Genomic DNA, 22,362 nt, shown 5'->3' on the forward strand with positions numbered 1-22,362 from the left:
ACATTTTTGGCATTCGAACACGTCCTGCCTGCCAAGTCCGAACTGATAGCAAATAAAATTTTACTCACAGAAAATCACAAGGCAGTCCACAAAGAAAACACACCCACTTTTATCCCCTGTGGGGTGTGGCTCAATGACTCGGCTCACTCTCTGACCCTCCCACGCCTCCTACGTTGCTGCTCACGTTTCTCCCTACAATGCTGCTTAGGATCGAGCCAACATTCTTCCTCTTTACTCCCTGTCAGGGGCTGCTCCGATATGCCTTCCTCCTGATTAATCTCAGGCTGTTCCTCTTGGTTGTCTGATGGAACCTGAGGCATTATCAGGGAGGAAGGTCCTGGGGAGGAAGGCATTGCCAGTTCCTCCTTCTCATCTTCCAGGTCCTCTTCCTCTGACAGCATAGGCTCGGGAATCGGGGCCACAACAAACATGCATACATACATACATACATACATACATACATACATATATATTCTTAAGTTTTCGCGGGTACTTACATGTATGGTATTCAGCTTTGTTCGGGTATTTTCCTACGTCATTATAGTTGTGCTTTTAAAATTGTAGCAATGTTTCAGCAGAATCTCATCTGCCATCATCAGGCATGTATATATATACACACACACACATACACACACATACATACATACATACATACATATATACATATATATGTGTGTGTGTGTAGGTCTAGGTGTGTTCGGGTCTTTTTCATGTAAGATTAAGAGTATCTGGTGACATTTCGGCGAGGTCCCACTCACCATCCTCAGGCTGGTGCTTTCGGCTCGTGCCAGTGCAAGCAGTTGAAGCCGAAAGCACCAGCCTGAGGATAGCGAGTGGGACCTCACCGAAACGTGACCAAGATACTCTTAATCTTATATATGTATCTGTGTGTGTGTGTGTGTGTGTGTGTGTGTGTGTGTGTGTGTATGTATATATATATATATATATATATATATATATATATATATATATATATAAAAATAGATTAATCCAAACATTACTCTAATTACCAACATTGCCGACTCCTCCATCCTAAGCCTCCTCCTTCTTCCTTCTTGATCACGTGACCCAGAACAGAGCTTAGTTTGATGGTATTAAAATGAATTCCAGAAGCCATGTGGGGCCCTCTTTCTCTATCCCCTTTAAAGCATAGAAATCACAAAAGCTGGAACCTCACTGTGCAACTTTTCTGTTCACAGATGCCCTGTTTTCTGCCGTGAATCATTTTTCATCTGTAGCAACAGTTTTTCACCGCAGGCTTTCACAGCTTGACATGAATAAGTAAGTGTAATATTTCTGAAAAAGTTAATGCTACTTTATTGGCGTTGTTGACAATAATTCATCCGTTCATCTTTAGGAGAAAGTTTTGCTTATATCGCAGTGCTTCAGCACCGTATGATAGACTTAAACTCCCAGAATTCATGCATGACTGGGGAATTCTGGGAGTGGAAGTCCACCCGTCTTAAAGGTTGCCAAGGTTGGAAAACATTATCCTGATTAGTAGAGGGGTGTTTGCTGGGCTGGGCTGCTGGGGGTTCGCAGTGGTTCGGAAGAGGCCCTAGCTAAGATTATGTGCAATTTGAAGAACCCCCAAATCCCACTCCTGGCTGGCCACGCCCACCCCTCCCCTCTTCTCCCACGTGGAGTCCCCACGTGGCCTATTTTGAATGCAGGTAAGTGCAGGGCATGTGTGGAGGCTCAGAGAGGGCGAAAAACAGGCTTCCTGTAAGTTCAAGAAGGCCAGAAATGGGCCCGTTTCTGGCTTCCAGAGTCTCTGGATCCCAGGGAGGCTGTTTTCACCCTCCTGGAGGCTCAAGGAAAGCCTCCGGATCCCTGGGAGGGCAAAAAACACACACCCTTGCCATGGTGCAGAAGGTCAACTAGGTCACACCCACCATGGCCACGCCCACCTAGCAACCGGGCAAAGAATCCAAGGCTAAAATTTTTGAAGCCCACCCCTGGGTGTTTGATACCTTCCTGTGTCCTCTCTCTTTTACAGCCCCATTGCTGTACGGAGTATGAATGATCAGTTGATGTTTCTCGAGAGAGCTTTCATTGATCCCCTTGGCTTGCCAGGCAGACCATTCTACAGGTAAAGCATCTGAGTGCAGTGTGACTTTTGGCCAAGTATGACTTAGTTAACCCTTGACCTTCTTTTTTTTTTGCTGCGTCACAAGTAATCCTCGATTTACAACTTGATCATTGTTTTTTTTTTTTGAAAACAATTTTATTGTTTTTTTTAACAAACAAACAAACAAACAAACAAAACATAAAAAAATCAGCTCTCGTCCGTACTTATATACAAACAGTGTGTCGGTTGGTTCATCAGTTTTGTGCATTCATTTCGTAGTCACAATTACAATTACCTTACATAATAACTCTTATTATCAATCCAAACTTATATATCCTCATATCATTATTGGAAAAAAAAAAGATTTGACTATACTTTTATTCAATCATGCCTTAGGAGATAACTATAATTTAAGTAATTTATTCTATAACAAATCATATAATCATACCAATTCTATCCTAAAAAGAAAAAAAAGAAAAAAAAACATTTTATAAATGTAATGTCAAATACCAAAAGAAAAAAGAAAAGTAACAACTTGATCATTTTTATTGCTAAGCAAGGTGATTGTGAAATGAGCTGCACCAGTGGTGGTGTTGCTACCGGTTTGCCCCGGTTCGCATGAACCGGTAGTAAAAAAAAATAGCCTCCGATGATCCCTGTGCTTTTCTCTTCTTTTTCCTTTCTGCTGATTGGTGCTGCAGGTCTCAGATGGTGTGGAAAAAGCTGCGCATGCACGTTAGGTGCGTTGTGCATGTGATCACTGAACCGGTAATGAAATAGGAAGGATCCCACTGCTGAGCTGCACCCCATTTGCAATCATTTTCCTCAACAGTTGTTAAATGCATCACTTCAGTTGTTTAGTGAATTATGAAGTCATTAAGAGAATCTGGCTTAATCCCCATTGACTCGCCTTGTCAGAAGCTGGCTGGGTAGGTTGCAAAAATAACATCAGCATTTTAGACTTATATATTGCTTCATAATGCTTTACAGGCTTCTCTAAGCAGTTTGCAGAGTCAGCCTATTACCCCCATTTATCTGGGTCCTCATTTTACTGGAAGGACGGAAGGCTGAGTCAACCTTGAGCCAGTCAGGATCGAACTCCAGGGTGTGGGATTGCAGAGTTAGCCTGCAACACTGCATTCTTACACTGAGCCACCACAGCTCAAATAGCGATCATGCCAGTGACCAAATGCCCAAATTTCAATCACATGATTGTGGGGAAACTGCGATGGTCATCATATGAGGAACTGGTCATAAGTCACTTTTTTTCCAGTGTTATTATAATTTTCAAAAAAAATAGTTGTAAGTCGAGGACTACCTGTGGTAGATTGTAGAGGTGTAGAGATGAATGAACAAATGAGGGTTAAAGGGTTCAGGTAACCAGTATTCAAAAGTCAACCTGCCCAGATCATTTGCATTTGGAAGAAAATGGGTTTTCTTGACAGAAGAATCAAAGGTAAAACAAAGATGGTTTTCCACATTCAGTTGGCGAAGCACTAGCAAAAGCACTTAAATATTGCTTCCTAGTGCTTTACAGCCCTCTCCAATGGTGGGCTGCAACCAATTTTACAACCAATTCTGTGATTAATAAAATAATGGAATGTGCAGAAATGAGTAAGTTAAACACTGGCAATTAGAGAATAAGAAGAAATGGAGTATTACAAGATTTGGGATTTATTTTATAGATGGTTGAAAAATAAAGTGAGAAACTAAATGACGCTGTAACAGTGCTATATTGTGATATATAATGCTGGACAGGTTGCAATAGGAATGTAAATTTACCAAGAAATGTATACAAATATTAATATGTGCACAAGACATCTGTACCAGAGGTGGTATTCAGCAGGTTCTGACCAGTTCTGGAGAACGGGTAGCAGAAATTTTGAGTAGTTCGGAGAAGCAGTAAATCCCACCTCTGATTGGAGATTTTTTTTACAGTATCCTTCCCTTGCCACACCCACCAAGCCACGCCCACAGAACCGGTAGTTAAAAAAGCTGAATCCCACCACTGATATATACCCAGATGACACACTGTATAACTGAAAGATGGTTTTATTTGTTGTTTTTGTTATAAAAATAAAAAAACCAGTTCTGTGAGTGCGTACTTTCTGCATGCGCAACACTCAAAAAACCACAATTTTTAACCTCAACAGTTTGCCTTCTAGGGCAGCCTTGGTTAAGTAGAACAGCTGAGGCGCGGAAATCCGCTGTGCTCCACGAATCAGCTGAGAGACGGAAATATAGGACAGGAATAGGGCGGGGGTGGGTGGGCGGGGCCAGCTGAGGGTCGGAACTACTGGTTCACTAGAACTGGTCCAAACTGGCAGCCGCCCACCAACTGGCCCTCTCTAAGCGGTTTACAGAGTCAGCCTATCGCCCCCCAACAATCTGGGTCCTCATTTTACCAACCTCAGAAGGATGGAAGGCTGAGTCAACCTTGAGCTGGTCAGGTTCGAACTCCAGGCTGCGGGCAGAGTTTGCCTGCAATACTGCCTTCTAACCCTTATACCACTACATAGCTTCAGTAAAAAACTAATCTCTCCTGTGAGGGATAAGGGACAAATTCTTGCTGAAACAGATTGAGAAAACAGCTAACGTCTGGTGTTTTCTAATATAAGGTAAAGCTTTTTTTTTTTTAAAAAAAAATACTTTTGATATTTTTGATTTCAGGCAGTTTTGCTAAGGATGTTTCAGGCTGTCTTGTTGTTTTCTTACACCTTGCTAAACATGGTTCCCGCAAGCTTTTGCAGAAGGCACTTTAAAAGCCTGACATAGAATTAAGATTTTACTGGCGCAATGTCCCAAAGGTGCTTTTCAAAAGGCAATTGGATTTTTCTTGGTTTTTTTTTCCCCCCCCTCTTTGAAAACATTTCGCTTCGAGTCCAAGAAGGTTGTTCGGTTCCGCTACATTTGCACAACTTCCCTAATTATTTTTGCCTCTGTCTCCTTGCTCTGCAGACACATCGTTTTTGCTCCAAGCAGCCGCAACAAATACGCAGGCATGTCATTCCCAGGGATCTACGATGCTCTTTTTGATATAGGCAGCAGGGGAGATCCGCACAAAGCATGGAAGGACGTCAAGAGACAGATCTCTATCGCAGCCTTCACTGTGCAGGCCGCTGCAGGGATCCTGGAAGGGGTCTTGTAAGAACAGAAGCAGCCTATTTGACGATGTGCATGGCCGGAAAATTTGTATTTTGTGTGCAATTTTACAATCCCAGCACATCACTGCTTCCAATTCTGGTGATTCGAACACTGATCAGGTGCTTTTTGGCAGTGCCTTAATATAGTTTCTGAAAGTTTCGTTCGTCATCAGGATTTTATTGTCCTATTCCTCTGATTCAGGTGGGAATGAGTATTTGAAATCCCCCCTTTACTCCAATACAGGTAGTCCTTAGGACCACAAGGTAGTCCTTGACTGATGACCGCAACTGGCACAAGTTTTTGTTGCTAAGCAAAGCAGTTGTTGAATATATCACGTCCAACTTCATATTTTGGGCCGTGGTGGTTAAGCAAATAATTGCAATTGCTAAGTTGATCAGCTGGCATGGTAGTTAAAAAATATGGCTCCCCCCCCTGCGTTGTTTGTCACAAACTGGCTGGGAAGGCCACAAATGGTGATCAGAGAACCATAGCACATCGTTAACTGTTGTAAATGCGCGCCAATTGACCAAGTGCTCAAATTTTGATTATTGTGGGGATGCTGCCAAGTTTGTAACTGCCGGTTGCAAGTCACTTTTTTTCCAGCGTTGCTCTGATTTTAAATGTTCCTGAATGAAATGGTTTTAAGTCAAGGACTATCTGCATTTTCAGTTGCTTAAAGCAGTCCCAAACATCTCGCTTCAAATGATTGAGCGTAGGGATGTCAACATTGGTCCGCTCACAAACCGGCCTGTGGAACAGGGGTAGCTGATTTCAGACAGCCTGTGGCTGCTTTGGTGTTTTGGAGTGTACGCAAAATACAACGCTGTTTTGCTCATTGCGTGAAACGAAATATGGCTGCTTTTCTTCTGAGCACAAATGGGAAACGTAGGAGTGTGTGTGGTGGTGGTGGTGGTGGAAACAAAACAGCTGGCTAAGTGGAAGATATAGTGGGTTTCTTTTTCCTAGCTACCTAATAGCATAGAGTATAGCTTTCCTCCAAATGGTATTCTTCAGATGTGTTGAGGCTACATTGCTTGTTGTGCATAATTAACCTCAAACCAGGTTGAGAAAGTTTAGGGTAGATTGATCCTCTGTGATTGAAGCTAATGCTGTTTTGAGAAATATATACCTGAACTTTGCTTAAAGCAATCTCTCAGCTCTTCTATGATAAGTATGATAAAAGCATTCTCTGTGGGGGCCCTTCTGTGGTGTTAAATTGCCAATGGGTTTGATGGAAATAGTCAATAACATACATCCTCTGCACAAACTTACACAATATAAGCCAGAACATTCAACTAATCTTTTATGGGTCTGAGCAAACAGGTCTTACATACAACAAACAAATAAATAAAATATTCTCGTAATTCGTTCAAAAAGGTAGAATTTATGCACTAAACTGTTTATTTCAAAATTTATAAAAAATATTTCAAGGCATGAAACCACAAACATCCTCCAACACAATTTAAAACAAACATCCATGCATGGGAAAACAAAGAAGAGAAGAAAAGAAAAGCATTTGAAAAACCTAGTGTTCCAGACACCTTTCTTCTTCACTTTTCATACACAACTGAAGTTCTTAGGTACGGTATGAAAAAAAAATCAGCCACTGATTTTTTAAAAATACTTCTCATGCTATAATTTAAAGCAGATATCTTTATTACCTATACAGAATATATCTTTTTTTTTTCCAAGACAAAAAACCAACAGTACTGACTGTGGAAATGGTGACTTGGCTGTATAGCACTGATGTCTTAATAAAATGTGGGTCCCAATTTAAACATGCTTTGCATTAAGAATGCCCATGCATTTTACTTGGAAAGAAGTGATTCAACTATAAACATGAAAATTGTGCTTGAAATGGCACAAGAGTCCACGGAGCAACTGCCCAAATTGAGACATGAAGGCTTGCAATTGTAACACCCCAAGCTAAATGATTGACCAGCTTTTTTTTTCTTGCCAATAACCGGGGGTCCCCAACCATGGCAACTTCAAGACTTGCAGACTTCAAATTCCAGAATTTCCCAGCCAGCATGACTGGCTGAAGAATTCTGGGAGGTGAAGTCCACAAGTCTTAAAAGTTGCTAAAACTGAGGAGCCCTGCAAACAGGAGACTGCAAAAATGGCAGACAAAGAATGCTGTCAAGTCCCATCAGGAATACACAGTACTGGGAAGGATTCCATAAAATCAACCGATCCCTAAATAGGCTTGAACCACAGAAACCTGGGGAAACTGTTCACTGCACTCCAGTGCCAACGGCTTATTTCAAGGGCAGCAAAAAAAAAAAAAACCCTCAGGAAAGTTACAGTACGGTAACTTCTGTGGTTAAAAATCAAGACATTTATCAAGGAAAGTAAATGAAGATGCAACAACAATCTGGGGCGTGGAGAACTGTTCTCCAAAGGCGCCTGCAGCTATTGGATTCAAGTCTTGCTAGCGCCATTTGAACAAACTGGTGAGCAATATGAACTGGATCCAAGTGTCATGCTAATGAAACGTGACAATGCTGGGAAGTAAAAATACATTGTTAATGAAGAGCAACCATTTGAGACTAAATTGACCTCTTGTTGGAAAATTACTCTCCAGAAACTTTTAAGTAGACAATTAGGATCAACTTGGATTTGTTGCACGTTCTCCGCCAATTTTTACATGTTATTTTAAACCATGGCTTAGCTCTTAAAGAGCGATTTTCTTTTTGCTTTCAAATATCAGAAGTGTTTGTATTCACCCTGCTCCACTTTGTCTGCAATTAAAATTCTGCTTGACTTGTCTTTATGCAATTTGCAGTCTTGCTCAAAGATCAAGCCACAGGAAATATCTATAATCACCAAAAGAATCAGCTGGGTATAACAGAAGTTGCTGGCAGGGTCTGTCACTCACTGAATGGCTTCTCCAGACCCCTGAATGCAGGAAACTTGCATTCAAGGGTGATCGGGGTACAGCGTGGTAGCTTTTAGGCAGAAATTCAAAGAAGCAGACCATCCAGATCAGAAAAGCAGATGCTCCAAAGCTAATCGGAGCGCAAAGGACAGAAGAAGCACATTCTGAAGTTGTATGGTTTATTAATGTCTACCTTCTAGAGCAGCGTTCCCAACATTGCTTGCTTTGTGGACCAGCGGTGGCAAGGTGGGGAGAGTTTCGTGTGTTGTGCATGCCACTTGCACCAATGCAGCTTCACGTGGGCACTTCATGTGCTGCTTGCGGGCCAAGACTGGGGGAGTGGGGCCCCTTGTTCTAGAGTTATCTTTTCTTAGAAAATTCAGTTTAAACTGTTTTAAAACACTTATTAAGAATTACAATCACAAAAGGCTGCTTTATTTACCTCCAACAACTTCCGGATTAAAACCTTTTTTTTAAAAAAAAGTAGCATTATAGATACAAGTAACACGTGCTTTTAAAAAAGAGGCCCCCCTTTTTTGTGCAATCACTTATGACTTGAGCAATGCCAATGAGTCGTTCTGCCTCTATAGTAGTTTTTGCCATCTTCAAGTATATAAAAATACAGTAACATACTGCAACACAATTCACAATTTGCGCAAAGACACTTGTTTTGCTTGAAGTTGACCATTGTGGCATGTATTTCAGCCCTCCCAACTTTCTCTACACTTTTGGCAAAAAGGTAGCAAACTGAAAGTATAAACCGAGTTGCCTTCATTGCTTTACCACAAAGGAGATGGAGAAACTGATCGGAAAAGCATAGCCACCAAAATCCGATGTGCACATATTGGACATTTTGTCTGTGCTATTTCCCCTCTGGATGAGGACAAGGCTTAAGAGAAACAAACGAAACGGACCTAAAATTCCCAGTGCCTGTTTTTTGTCTTGGAAAGCCTTGGCTTTCTGAATAAGTGCACAGAGGTAGCCTAGCAGTTCGCTGGCAATATATTTCCTGAATTCCAAGGAATAATTAAAAAAAAAAAAAGATTACCAACTTCTTTGCACAGGCAAGTCTAAAACTTCTACCGTTTTATTTCTGCATTTAATGACATAAAAAAGACGATACAGAAATGCAGCAATAGCCCCTTGTGCTCTCCTTGCTATAGACTGAGAAACAATCTTGCACGCATCCAACTACCAATGAAAATTTAACTTGGATTTTCAACATATAAGAGACTGCTTCCTGGGGGATGTTCGAGATGATTATTTAGTTTGGGCCAATGAGAACACACACTCCCTTTGTAAAACGATGGCAGAGGAAATTCTGAGGTTTGCAAGCATCAGTCGAAATTGGGCGAATTAAGGAGTCGGTACAATAAAACCAGCGGTCTGCCCTACTGCTTAAAAGCCATGCACTACGCTCGAGCTGGAATGATTTTTTTTTTTTAAAGTGGCTGCCTACAAAATTGATTTTGTGTTAAAATGCCAAGTCACCATTTCACCAGGCACACGGAACCAGCCAACTTTCCGATTTCAAGCTTGTTCTACGATGTTTTGAGGCTCTTTGGGTTGCAATTTGGACGCTGGGAGTTCCAAGCCTGCCCATAACATGGGCTCCGCTTTCCTCATGGCGAGCTCGATCTTTGTAGCCATCATATTTACGTAGCTCCTTTTCACATCAATCACCTGGAAGAGGAAAAGAGTGGTTTCAGTTCAAGCAATGGAACTGGGCGGACTTATAAGCATCTTTAAGTGCAATGCATTCAGTCGGCTATTATACAGGTAGTCCTCGGCTTACAACAGTTCATTTAGTGACTGTTCAAAAATTACAAGAGTGCTGAAAAAGGTGACTTATGATCATTTTTCACACTTACGACCGTTGCAGCAGCCCCACAGTCACATGATTTACATTAGGATGCTTGACAACTGGCTCATGTTTATGACCACTGCCGTGTCCCAGGGTCATGTGATCTCCTTTTGCAACCTTCTGATAAGCAAAGTCAACGGGGAAGCCAGATTCACTTAAAAGCTCTGTTACTAACTTAACAACTGCAGGGATTCACTTTACAACTGTGGTGAGAAAACTCGTAAAATGGGGACAAAACCCACTTAACAAATTTCTCATTTAGCAACATGTTGGGCTTAACTGTGGTCATAAGTTGAGTACTACCTGTAGCACATGACAGTCCTTATTGATTACAGAGAAATCCGTAAGGATTGTTATAACTTCAGAAAGAGGCTTCTTAGTTCAAGTCTGGTATCAATATATCTTCTATCAGTTTTATATCAAGACAGTCAAAGGACACAACGGTAAGTTTTTAACTTCGTTTCCTAACAGGCTGTGATTGTGATGAATAAAAAACTGATTCACAGGTTCCATACGGAATTTTGCAAATCACCCTTTTAATAATGACTTGAGTGCACAGAATCCATTCATCAACCACTTCCACAACTGTCAACTAGACTTTGGCACTTGCATTTTTCTTAAATGCAAGTGCCACATTACATTAGAAAAGTCTGACAACAGAATCCATAAAAAAGACTTCCAGAGAAACTTGAAAATTTGTAGCAGAATTATGTACTTACACCCCATAAATTCAGATTTTGACTGAACACCTTATCACCTTCAAACACAATATGGATATTTAGCTGCAAAAAGAAAGAAAGGTGTATGCAGTGAAAAAGAAATCCAAGTTTACTCACATTTATCCAAACAGGTCTATTGTTACTTTAAAGTAACCCTTCCCTTTAAACGTATGAAAGCAGTGTTACTCAACCCTGGCCAGTTGAAGTCTACCCATCTTCCACTGGCCAAGGTTGAGAAACGCTGCATGAAAGAAAAACAGATTTCCCAATTCCTTCAACCACTCTTTACAAAACTTCATTTCGAGATTTTCTTACTGCCATTCTCTGAACTTGTTCTGATTTCTCAGATTCCTTCTTAAAGCATGGCTACCCAAAATTAATACACCCCAGATACCCAAGCAAAACATAGTGGAGCAGAATGATTAATCCCACAATTGGGAAATTATGTACCTACTGATGCAGTGTAAAATTGCATCTGCCATTTTTGCAAACGCATCATACCGCTGGCTCATATCCAATTTGCCAATCAACCCTCATCTCAAGTTCTTTGTCACAACTGCTGTTATTAATCCAGTATTTGCCACCTTGTTTCCATGTGATACATTTCTTAGGGAAGAACTCTGTATTTGCTTCTGTTAAATTGCATTGCTATTTTCATCCCATCTCTTTGATTTTTTTTTTTTTTAATTGTCCTCTGAAGTATTAACTATGCCACCCAATGTTGTAGCCTCTACAGAGTTGTTAAGCTCTCATCCAATAAAAATATTAAAAATTACAAGTTCCAGTTCTCAACTATGTGTCACCTCACTTAAAACCTGTCTACAATTTGATGAGGCGATGTGGTGGTTCAGTGGCTAAGACGCTGAGCTTGTTGATCAGAAAAGTTGGCAGTTCGGTTCGAATCCCTAACGCTGTGTAGAGTGAGCTCCCGTTACTTGTCCCAAGTAACGGGCTCCTTGTTACTTGTTCTGCCAACCTAGCAGTTCAAAAGGGTGTAAAAAATGCAAGTAGAAAAATAGGGACCACTTTGGTGGGAAGGTAACAGTGTTCCGTGCACCTTTGCTGTTTTAGTCATGCCGGCCACATGACCATGGAGACATCTTCGGACAGTGCTGGCTCTTCGGCTTTGTAATGGAGATGAACACTGCTCCCTAGAGCCGGAAATGACTAGCATGTATGTGCGAGGGGAACCCTTTACCGTTACAAATTGATGAAGAGCTGCTGGTGATTATTCTTTGGATGTGATTATTGAACCAATTATATATTCATTACATTTATCATGCCCTCCATCCAACAGATAATTAGTTTTCGTTTAATCAAGCCTCACATAAAAGGACCTACAAAGAACTAAGACCACCTCTATATGTTTATCTCTGTATGCATATACTTTATTGCAACAAATTTAATAGACATCTTTTATTGTCGTGTTGCTCTACGGAAGATGTCTCACATACTTTGCATGCTAATGCAGTACAACGTCCTTCGGTGGTACAGACCTAACTCCCTATAAAAAGTTCAAATGCAGCAAGATGGATACACTCAGTTAACAGTGGCAATAAATACACCATTGGAAGACCTGAAGTATCAGATTAGGGGCAGGCCATCATAGTGAATCGCTATGTACAGTGAGTCAACACTAAGTTGATGGCATGTAATCAATCAATCAAACGTTTGTGCATGAACCTCAGCCCCACCTAAGCAAAAGAGTAACTTACTAATGTACTGTTTGCCTCTACCCGGCTCAGTTCAGGAATGGAATTCTTTGCATAGATAGAAATTATTACTTCACGGCTAGTTTGATGCCAGTCGTGTCTGCACGGCACCACCTTCTTCCCCTTAAAGTTGAACAGAGAGAAACAATTAATTTTTTTTTTTCATTTAAAATGAAAACAAACAAACCCAACACTACCTATTTTTTTCATTGGAGTGAAGACTGCCATTGTTGGCCGAAGTTTGGAACAGGAGCTCTCCCTAGAAACAGTATGGGAACATGTATGCAAAGGGAAGATTTTTCCCCACTTGGCAGAATATATACAGTGGGGGTCTTTAAATAACAAACGCAAGCTGTATTTTTCCACCCTGCCAAGTAGGACAAGCCACGGAAGTCTTTAAACAAAAAAAAAAGTTTTCCTAAGGTTATGAAAAGCAGGCCCAAACTGCCTGGAATTTCAGAAGTCCCAGCTGTTTTACCTCCTGTGTCCTTATACAACCTACTCCAGCAAATTCACTGCGAGAGTCTCTTTTAACAATACTGTCATAAAAGAAATACAGGCAGTCCTCAACTTATAGCCATTCATTTAGCGATCATTTGAAGTTATATATAACAGCCCTGAAAAAAAAAAACGCCTTTTAAAACTGGTCTTCACACAGTTGCAGCAGACAGGCACATGATCAAATTTTGAGTGCTTGGCAACTGACATAGGATTATGATAATTGCATTGTCCAGAGTCCCGGGGATCATCATTTGTAACCTTCCCAAATGGCCTCCAACAAACGAGGTCAAGGGGGGAAGTGGAATTCATTTAGACATGTGTGGTTTACTTAACTACAGTGATTCACCTAACAACCATGGCAGAAAGATTGTTAAATTAGATGGGACTCAGTTAACCACCTGGCGTAGCAACAGAAATTCTGGTCGTAAGTCAAGGACTGACCATCAGAGCATTAGTATTGCCTATATTGTTATTAACACGCTCTGATGCTAAGGAGTCCTTCTCCCCCTCCCCACCTGAAAAGAAATCTCTTCCAAATGCAAAACACAAGCAGAGGAGAGGAGTATCAGTTTCAGTTTTGGTTTCACAGCTCCAAGCAGCTTTAGTACAGAACAGTTGAGCTAAGCCACGCTCAGGCTCCTGGCTGTCTCCTTCTTGCTCACATAGCAAATGCTGTTTCACTTTCCAAACAGCACTCAACTCTCTCACACACTGACAGGATGCTAGCTAGATGAATACCGATGGATGCTAGTAGGCAGAGGCAGATTTTTTTCCCTTATTTTCCTCCCCCAAAGCTAAGCCCAATCACATAGTTTCGTAGCGAAGCACGGGTATAGAGCTAGTGAAACACAGCAGAGCTATCAATATTTGCACCCAGGAACTTTATCATGACTTGCCAGCTCCAGTTATCGGAGAGCTAAACGGGAGAGAAATGGCTCCTCATAACATCTTGCTTACCGGAGACCTAGGCAGGAACCATTAGCAAAATAGCAATAGCAGTTATAGACTTATTACAGCACTCCCTGGGAGGTTTACAATGTCAGCCTATTTCCCCCAACAATCTAGGTCCTCATTTTACTGACCTCAAAATGATGGAAGGCTGAGTCAGCCTTGAGCTCCATCAGAATCGAACTGCAGACTGTGGTCAGAGTTAGCCTGCAATCCTGCATTACAACCATTGGACCACCAGGGCTCATGACTCATGACATGAAAACGGTGGGAAGGTGATCTTTTCCATTCTAGCCATAGGTCAATCTATGGGACCAAGTGAGGGATTTCAGGATACCCTCTTCTGCTGTGGGAAAAGGGGAAACTACATAGAATATTTTATGGACAATTCTAAGGAATCTGTATAATTAACGCTGCATGGAAAATATAACATAAGTTTCTACCAAACTTTCCCGTTCTCAGACCCATCGATGTCATTTTCGGTGTATTAATTTTTGAGTTATTTATAAATATACTAAAGATGGGGTAAAAGTAAATATTTTTTTAAAACTTGCTGGCAATGTGTCTCAAACAGACAATTAGAGGTAAACCTTTGGTACAACTGCGTTTTTAGAAAAACAGATTAACCTGTGTAATAGTAGTACAACTTACTACAAACTGAACAAATCAACATGTTTTCAAGTGGATTCAATATATACAGTAAATGCTACATTTCATTCTATAGATTATATTCTCCAAATAAAGAGTCCCCAGCTTACAACAGTTTATCTAGTGACCATTCAAAGTTACAATGGCACTGGAAAGTGACTTATGACCATTTTTCACGCTTACAACTGTGGCATCATCCCTCAGGGTAAATGATCAACAGTACAGAACTTTCTGTACAGTTCAAACTACCATTTATGTACTCTGTATGAAATTTTACAGATTTCAAGTTATCTTAAGGTGCAATTGGACTAAATGCAAAGCAAAAACATTTAATTTTCCCAATCAATGTAGCCAAACAGTGTATCTGCAACTACTTACGGCATCCTTCTTAATCCATAGGTGTGTTCCCGTTGTGCAGCCCTCTTGAGCCAAAAAAGTATTGAAGTCTGATGTTTTCCTCTTACAGCAACTCCAATACTTCATCCTATTACAAAGGGCAGCAGGGAAAAACACTTACATAGAATCACATAGAATTATTGCTAGTCATCCAAATATGCTGCTCATCTATACAGAATTTTAAGAATGAATTTATCCACAGGATACCCACCCTTCATGGAATATAGGCACACCAGCATGATAGATACATGCGTCTTCCATGCTGCCTGGTCCTTCAAATGTCTAGGGAAATGTTAACAAAAAATAGTTCATTAGCCACTGAATTACAGCAGGTTACATCCCAATGCTTCCCAAGCAGGAAAAAGTCAAGCCATAGCCATTTTTATTATTTTGCAATTCCCTCTGGTCAGCAGTTGAAAGCGTTTCACAATGAGCCAAGTTTCTTCCAACTGTCTGGATGAGAATGAAAGAGGGAAGGCTTTCCTGTGGATCTTTTAAGGGACGTTGGAAAAATATTTACCTGTGCAGATTTGGATCAACATTTGAACTTTAGACTTTGTTTAAAATAATAACTTATTGTTGTCATGATTCATGTGTATTTAAAAATAAGAAAATGGGTGAAAACTCTCATGGTTGCGAATGCAAGAAAATGCACTTTGATGTATACATATGATAACTATTCATGGGATATGTTGATCTAACATTGGTTGGCAGGTCTGTACTTAAAAAAACAACTTGGTATAAAACAGACCGTCTATTGTGTTGTTTAAATAAGATTTAAAGATACTTACCTTTGAACAGCCTGCATTTTTGCATGGAGTCCCAATCTTTATCTCATCGCTATCATCTTCTGTAAAATAAGAACTCTCTTTCAGAACATTTCCAACTTTTCATGCTTAAAAGAAATTTGGGGGTTGGTGAGGGGAAGGATTGGGATGTACAGTATAAGAGATCAGAGGTGCACTCACACTGAGTGTATTTTGTGCACAGGATGTTTGCTTTTCAAACATGATAGCACCATGCACACTGCAAAACTGAAGTATAATAATAATGGACACAACACATTCTTGGTAAAAACATCTTGGACTATTACTAAGCTACATACCTTTTTTAATTTCATTTTCCGATGATACTTTTAGCTTTTCTAACGATTGTTTCAAGGACGCTGATACTTTTAACTGCAAGCAGCTCATTGGTTCATCAGAACTAAGGAATCACAGGAGAAAAATGCATCATTTTGATTATTCAATCTCAACAACTAAATATTTTGCATATTTTAAACAGGTTAAAAAGAGTTCTTAATACTAATATTCTTGGTAGTTACTCTTATGATTAAAAAAAGATTATATCATATAGATTTATAATTTTATCCAAGATTGGTTTATTTTGGGTTTCTCCAGGAAAAAAATAAAATAAAATATACTTAGACATTACACTTATTTAGACAGCAAGTTAATAAATACAAAATAAATCAAGTTATAACCTATGAAATTGATTTGGCATTAATGCCAGTCTTAATTGGTATTATCACAATATTGTTACCTTGGTCTTTGAATTGCTTCTACTGGCTTTGGTGCTTGAATTATGTGCTCTTGAAATTTAGGTTTCAGATCAGCTAATTCTTTTCGTTCAGACGTAGTTTTCACTTCAGGTTTGACTGGTTCAGGGGGTTTCTCACTATTATGGAAGCCCTTGGTGCAACCCTGTTGTACAAACACTATTTAATACAAATTGTTACTCAGTTCTATCAATGTATTTGAAAATGTCCCTTTTCTTATTAGCCTTCAGATTCTTTATCATTCTAATTTGTATGCTTCGTTAAGCAGATATTCCTTTTTTTATTAGACTAATCACATGTGTACACCTATATCAACTTCTGTTCTTCACAGTATTGTAATATTTCCATCCTTCTGAGGTAGGTAAAATGAGGACCCAAACTGTTGGGGGCAATATGCTGACTCTGTAAACTGCTTAGAGTGGGCTGTAAAGCACTATAAAGCAGTATATAAGTCTAAGTGCTATTGCTATTGTAAGATGCTAGGACAGCAGAGTTCCTGTGCTTTAAAAAAAACTTAGATAGTAAAGAGTTCCATTTAAACACAACATGCCATGTAGTATACTTGCTGGAAATTAAATAAACCCAACTAGCCTTTGCATGTATTTGCCAATGGAAAATTTAATTGACTGAATTTGGCACTTAAGCATTAATATCATAGTATAGTTTAATAAAAACCTATATAGCTACTAATACATACCTTAATGCTTAAGAAATCAGAAAAGTCTGTCGTTCTTCTTTTACAGCATGACCAGCCCTGTAAAAATATGGCGACACTGAAATACTATCTAGTGTCAGGTACAAGCAACCAGACCTATACGTGTAGAGCTACCTGATTGTTCTCTGCCTATAGTACCGGAATCTACCCAGACTGGCAAATTTCATCTGGGAAAGACCAGATAAGCCGAAGTCATTCAAGGGGGAGGAGTTTAGACCTAGTCCTGTTGTATTTACCTAGATAGGGAGTTCAAGCTGATTCCTTGCTTGAACCCTCCTCCCATCTAGGACGGTTGTTCTTCAACTTCTAGCGATTATTATTAAAGAACACGTGAACCAGAAAGAAGAAAATTTAACGCTAATCTGATGATACCATTAGTATTTTTTTTGACTTTCAATTGCATCATTTCTTTTCATCTCTGTTTATACTGCCCAACTGCGGCTTGATTAAGCAATGAAACAAGTTAATTAACTTTACAATCAAAATATGAAATCGTACCTAGCAAATACCCTTTTCCCTGACTGAGCCAAAAACCCCGAATAAACTGAAAAGCATTCAACACAATTCAGTTGGCTGTATCTACTAACCCTTCTTCATGATTTAGCATGTGTTTATACTGAAGGTCAGTGTTATTTGAGATCTTTAGGGGAAAAAACATACAAGTTTGATTACATTCGGATAAACTGATTAAGAGGTCATGAAAACAGTTGAAATAACTGCAATTAGCATGATTTAGTTTCAGTTTTCAAAAAGCCATTGAAATAATTAAATTTGCCCACTTACTTTAAGAGCATCATGAAAAACAGGTACGCCTGGGTGATATATGCATGATTCTAAAAATAAAAAAATAGAGAGCTCAGCTAAACTCAATTGAATAACTTTATATGAGCAGTATTTAGCAGATCAATTTAGACTTATGCAACAGTGATATTTTCAAGATATAAAATAAAGCCTCTGCTGGATTCTGGTAGTCTAAATTTAGAATTTTGGCTATTCAGGGAAAGAGTGTCATTTAGTTATTATTGTCACAATGTATTATATAATATTTTGTTATATAAAGAAGTATATCTGAAATTTGTCTTGGCAAATCATAATTCTGTTATATTAAAGTTTCATTTGTATAACATATATCCCTCCAGGAACAATAAGTGCACATTCTACATGGGCACCATACATATTGCTTAAACTTATCTTCTAAAATAGGGTTGAACTATTAACTGTGCAAGAGAAATAAAGTTCTTCCTTAATGACCACCATGTAAACTCCACAGAAATATTACCTCACAAATATTTGGATCATGTTTTTTTTTTTAAAAAGGGAGGAACTTAGCAAAACGATTACTGAACTTCAATATGAATTTTCAATATGGATATAACATCTAAGAATCAGATAAAGGGATGGGAATAAATAATACAGTAGATTCTCATTATTCACATATTCTGTATTTGTGTGAATTTGCCTACTTGCTAAAATTTGTAACTGCAATCAATATCTGCAATGATTTCATGGTCATTCACGGACGTGTAGAAGAGCAAAAAAAACCTGAGTTGCCTGACAGACACATTCATAACTGAGGTTTCAGTATTGACCAATTCAATGTTTGCATCTTTATAGAAAGTAACCATTACAAGTATTGAGAATTGACTGTACATTACATTCACTGCTATGTCATTGCCAACTCGTTACTGATGGAGGAAAGAATCTCTCCAGTTTGGGAAAAACATCCTGAAAAATAATAAAGCCAGAATTCTTAGTTGAGTGCCTTCCCAAACGTAGAAGACATGGAAGGAGATGGGAACACAGCAATCAGAGTTTCCTGGTGTTTCAACCATTCAATCCATGCAGTATCTTTCTGACAAAGGATTCTCTTTTAACATTATGACAAGGTATCATCAGGTAAAAAGATGTGGGAAAAATTGCTGCTAAGAGAGACATGGAAGAAAGAGATAGCTGTGTGCACAATGGCAACTCCTGCTTTCTTTCTTCTATATACTGTATTTATACAGTATATGAACATCAAGGAAAAGTATTTAACAAGACAATGATTTCAATTTATGTATTAGAAGTTATAAACATTTCCACATAGGCAAAAGGGGGCTAAGAATGCTCACACACACAATAATATCCCAGATGCTACATTATGTAACGAGTGATATGCAGTGATCCAGATCTGAAGAGGGAAAAGCTGGAAATCAGGGGTGTCCAACCTTGGCAACTTTAAGACTTGTGGACTTCAACTCCCAGAATTCCTCAGCCAGCTTTGAAGTCCACAAGTCTTAAAGTTGCCAAGGTTGGACACCCCTGCTGTAAATGAAGCAACATGCTTTCACCTGCTGGAACTTGTCATACATCATTTACAGGGATTGGGCTACGGCTACAGTGAAAAACATACATTAGTTTTAAGGAGTTGCCAATAGGTGAGAAGTACATGTGTACTTATTACAGTTTATTATAACATTCAATGCAGCTTATGGCAATAAAAAAAGGCAGAGAATGTAAAGCAGCCACAAGATTCATATCCCAAAGGTGGCTTTTTTTTACCAGTGGTTTTTTTTTTTTTGAAGACATTTTACTTCTCGTCCAAGAAGCTTCTTCAGTTCTGACTGAGTGGTGGGGAATGGAAGGGTTTATTTGTGTCATCAGGGTCACAAAAAGTGAGTCGTGCAAATGGATGTGGAGCCTTCTTGAAACTGCTGAAAGGACTGTGTTGTAGATTGGAGATAAATGAAGACAATCCTTCCATTCCCCACCATCTAATCAGAACTGAAGAAGCTTCTTGGATGAGAAGTGAAACACCTTCAGAAGGAAAAACCAAGCAAAGTCCAGTCACCTCCTGTAAAAGCACCTTTGGGGCAAGCATGACCTGGATGACTGAGAATCTCTACAGACCATGAGACTCATACAACTGACATCAAAACTAAAATTAAAGCCCATCAGAAAATGAACACTCATGAGCTTGACAATAACCAAGCTTTTGGCTACGGAGGACAAGAGAGCATCTCCAAAGCACCAGCCAACTCAAGTTACTGTATATTCCTTGCAAGCGAAATTCTGACATACGGTCTACGATCAACGATTGTGTAGAACTCTCCTCTCCTCTCCTCTCTCCTTTTTTCCTATCCCTAGCAAGCAAGCCTTTGCAGATCTGAAAACGCCACTGAGTGGGGCTACCAGGGGTTGCAGGCCAGGCAGGGGTTGAGGCGTGAAGAGATTTGTCTTTGAAGAGGTTTCACTTCTCCTCCAAGCAGCTTCTTGGAGAAGCATGCTAAAACAGGGGTCCTCCAACCTTGGCAATTTTAAGACTTGTGGACTTCAACTCCCAGGTCTCCTCAGTCAGCAAAGCAAAGCTGGCTGAGGGATTCTGGGAGTTGAAGTCCACAAGTCTTAAAGTTGCCAAGGTTGGAGACCCCTGTCCCAAAAAACATCCTAAAAAAAAAGAGCAGCGATGGACCCATGTTGTTGAACACTGTTAACACTGTGTTATACCGTTTAACCACCAGTGACCTTAGGGGACCTTGACAGTCTAAATGGAGTCAGACCAAATTCCACAGCTGTCCGCTTGGCAGGAAGGTTAAAAAAAAAAAAAAAACCTATCCAGGAAGGAGGCAACCTTGCCTTCCTCTTTTATTTATTCAATTTATTGGCCACCCATCTTAACCCCAGGTTAGCCCTGGGCAGAATTGTCAAAGAGAAAAGTCAGGGGTTCAACTTGGGAGGCTTTTAAGTCAAGGGTTCTTCAATCTTGACAGCTTTAAGACTTCAACTCCCAGAATTCCTCCTCCAGTCATGTTAGCTCAGGAATTCTGGGAGTTGAAGTCCACAAGTCTTAAAGCTTGCCAAGTTTGAAGAAACCTTGTTTCCAAAGCTCCATGTACCTCAATCTGGGCCGCTTTAAAGACGGCTGGACTTCGACTCCCAGGATCCTCTCGCTAGAAAGGCTGGCTGGGGAATTCTGGGAGTTGGAGTCCAGCCGTCTTTAAAGCGGCCTAGACTGAGGAACATGGGACTTAATAGAGCTTCCTTGGAGGCCCCCGGACTTTTCTCTTGACAACTCCGCCCAGAGTTACCCTGGGGGATAAGATGGGCTGCCAATAAACTTAATAAAATTTATTATTTATTAGAGTTTTCTTCTTTTTTTTTTCGCCACACAATCTGTCCTCGCGACACCCCCTTCCCCCCCAGGCTAGCGGGACGACTCCTTCCCGCATAAGTACCCGCAAACGCGGCCTTCCCTCCTGGAGAGGCTGTGGCTCCAAATCCCATCGCCCCAAGCAGCCGGCTTGCCCCCGGCCGTGCTTGGCTGGGCACCATGGAGACTGTAGTCCCCGCTCTCTGGAGGGCGGCAAAGCCACACGATGAGGGGATAGGGAGCGGGTATAAAAGGCCGCGCTCACCTTCCGTGTTGGTGGCCGGGTCGAAGCGCTGGCCGCATCCTCGGTTGTAGCAAAGCAGCTCCATGTCCGATGAAGGAGAAACGCCGGTCGCTTCTGATGAAGACAGGCGGAATGACTGACAAGGAAAGAAGTGACCGCCTCTTCCGGCTTCCCCGGACCGTTTGGGCCGATCGGCAGTTTCGGGAACCTTCGAGAAACTTCGCCGGAGCTGAGGCGGCAGGCGCAGGCGCAGAAGCGGCGCTCAGCGGCGCGTGGAACTGGAGGGAGGCGGTAGGGGGAGGAGCGCGCAGGCGCAATTGGGGAGCCGCTGGTTCTCGGGGGAGACGAATTAAACAACTTTTTTTTTTTTTTTTGCAAAAGCGAATCTTGGTGATTGTTCTTTGAGTCGAGAAATGCTTGTTTGCAGCGGAGCTAGGGCGGCCCGTTTTGGGTTTTGTAGGAACCTGGGAACTGGGTCTGTCCAAGAACTGGGTTAAGGGTGTTACCTGTGAACGGATCCCAAAGGTGCTTTTTTCAAGAGGCAAACTGGACTTTTTGCTTTTTCTTTGAAGATGTTTTACTTCTCATCCAAGAAGTTTTTCAGCTCTGCATCGCTAGATGTCTATGGAGTTTCTCAGTCATCCAGGTCATGGTTGTCCCAAAGCTGCTTATTCAAGAGGCAAATGGATTTTCTGTTTTTTTCTTTGAAGATGTTTCTCATCCAATAAGCTTCTTCGACTCTTCAGAAGAAGTTTCATGGATGAGAAGCAAAATGTCTTCACAGAAAAAACAGAAAGTCCAGTTGACACTTGAAAAAAGCGCCTTTGGATGACTC

General features: G+C 40.5%; 2 protein-coding genes across 4 annotated transcripts in view; one reads left to right on the forward strand and one right to left on the reverse strand.

Annotated features, from left to right (window-relative positions):
* Nucleotides 1-6,579, forward strand: part of LOC113440431 (N-acetylated-alpha-linked acidic dipeptidase 2-like) — a 49,607-nt gene extending 43,028 nt beyond the window's left edge. For all 3 annotated transcript variants that reach the window (XM_087937014.1, XM_087937017.1, XM_087937015.1), the window contains 3 exons: nt 1,200-1,281; nt 2,000-2,092; nt 5,030-6,579. In XM_087937014.1, coding sequence (XP_087793140.1) covers nt 1,200-1,281; nt 2,000-2,092; nt 5,030-5,219 — 365 coding nt within the window. In that variant the 3' untranslated portion in view covers nt 5,220-6,579. The remainder of the gene's footprint in view (nt 1-1,199; nt 1,282-1,999; nt 2,093-5,029) is intronic.
* Nucleotides 6,580-6,593: 14 nt separating this feature from the next.
* On the reverse strand, nt 6,594-21,801 carry CHORDC1 (cysteine and histidine rich domain containing 1). The gene is made up of 11 exons (XM_026706821.2): nt 21,549-21,801; nt 17,938-17,987; nt 17,137-17,193; nt 16,424-16,584; nt 15,987-16,087; nt 15,673-15,731; nt 15,093-15,163; nt 14,864-14,969; nt 12,392-12,511; nt 10,677-10,739; nt 6,594-9,776 (listed from the first exon to the last, which is right to left on the reverse strand). Exons 1-11 carry the CDS (start codon nt 21,610-21,612, stop codon nt 9,624-9,626), a joined length of 1,005 nt encoding a protein of 334 aa, XP_026562606.2. The 5' UTR covers nt 21,613-21,801; the 3' UTR covers nt 6,594-9,623.
* Nucleotides 21,802-22,362: the final 561 nt, after the last annotated feature.

This window comes from Pseudonaja textilis, chromosome 7 (assembly GCF_049901715.1).
Source record: "Pseudonaja textilis isolate UNSWEBS1 chromosome 7, rPseTex1.2, whole genome shotgun sequence".
NCBI classification, from domain to species: domain Eukaryota; kingdom Metazoa; phylum Chordata; class Lepidosauria; order Squamata; family Elapidae; genus Pseudonaja; species Pseudonaja textilis.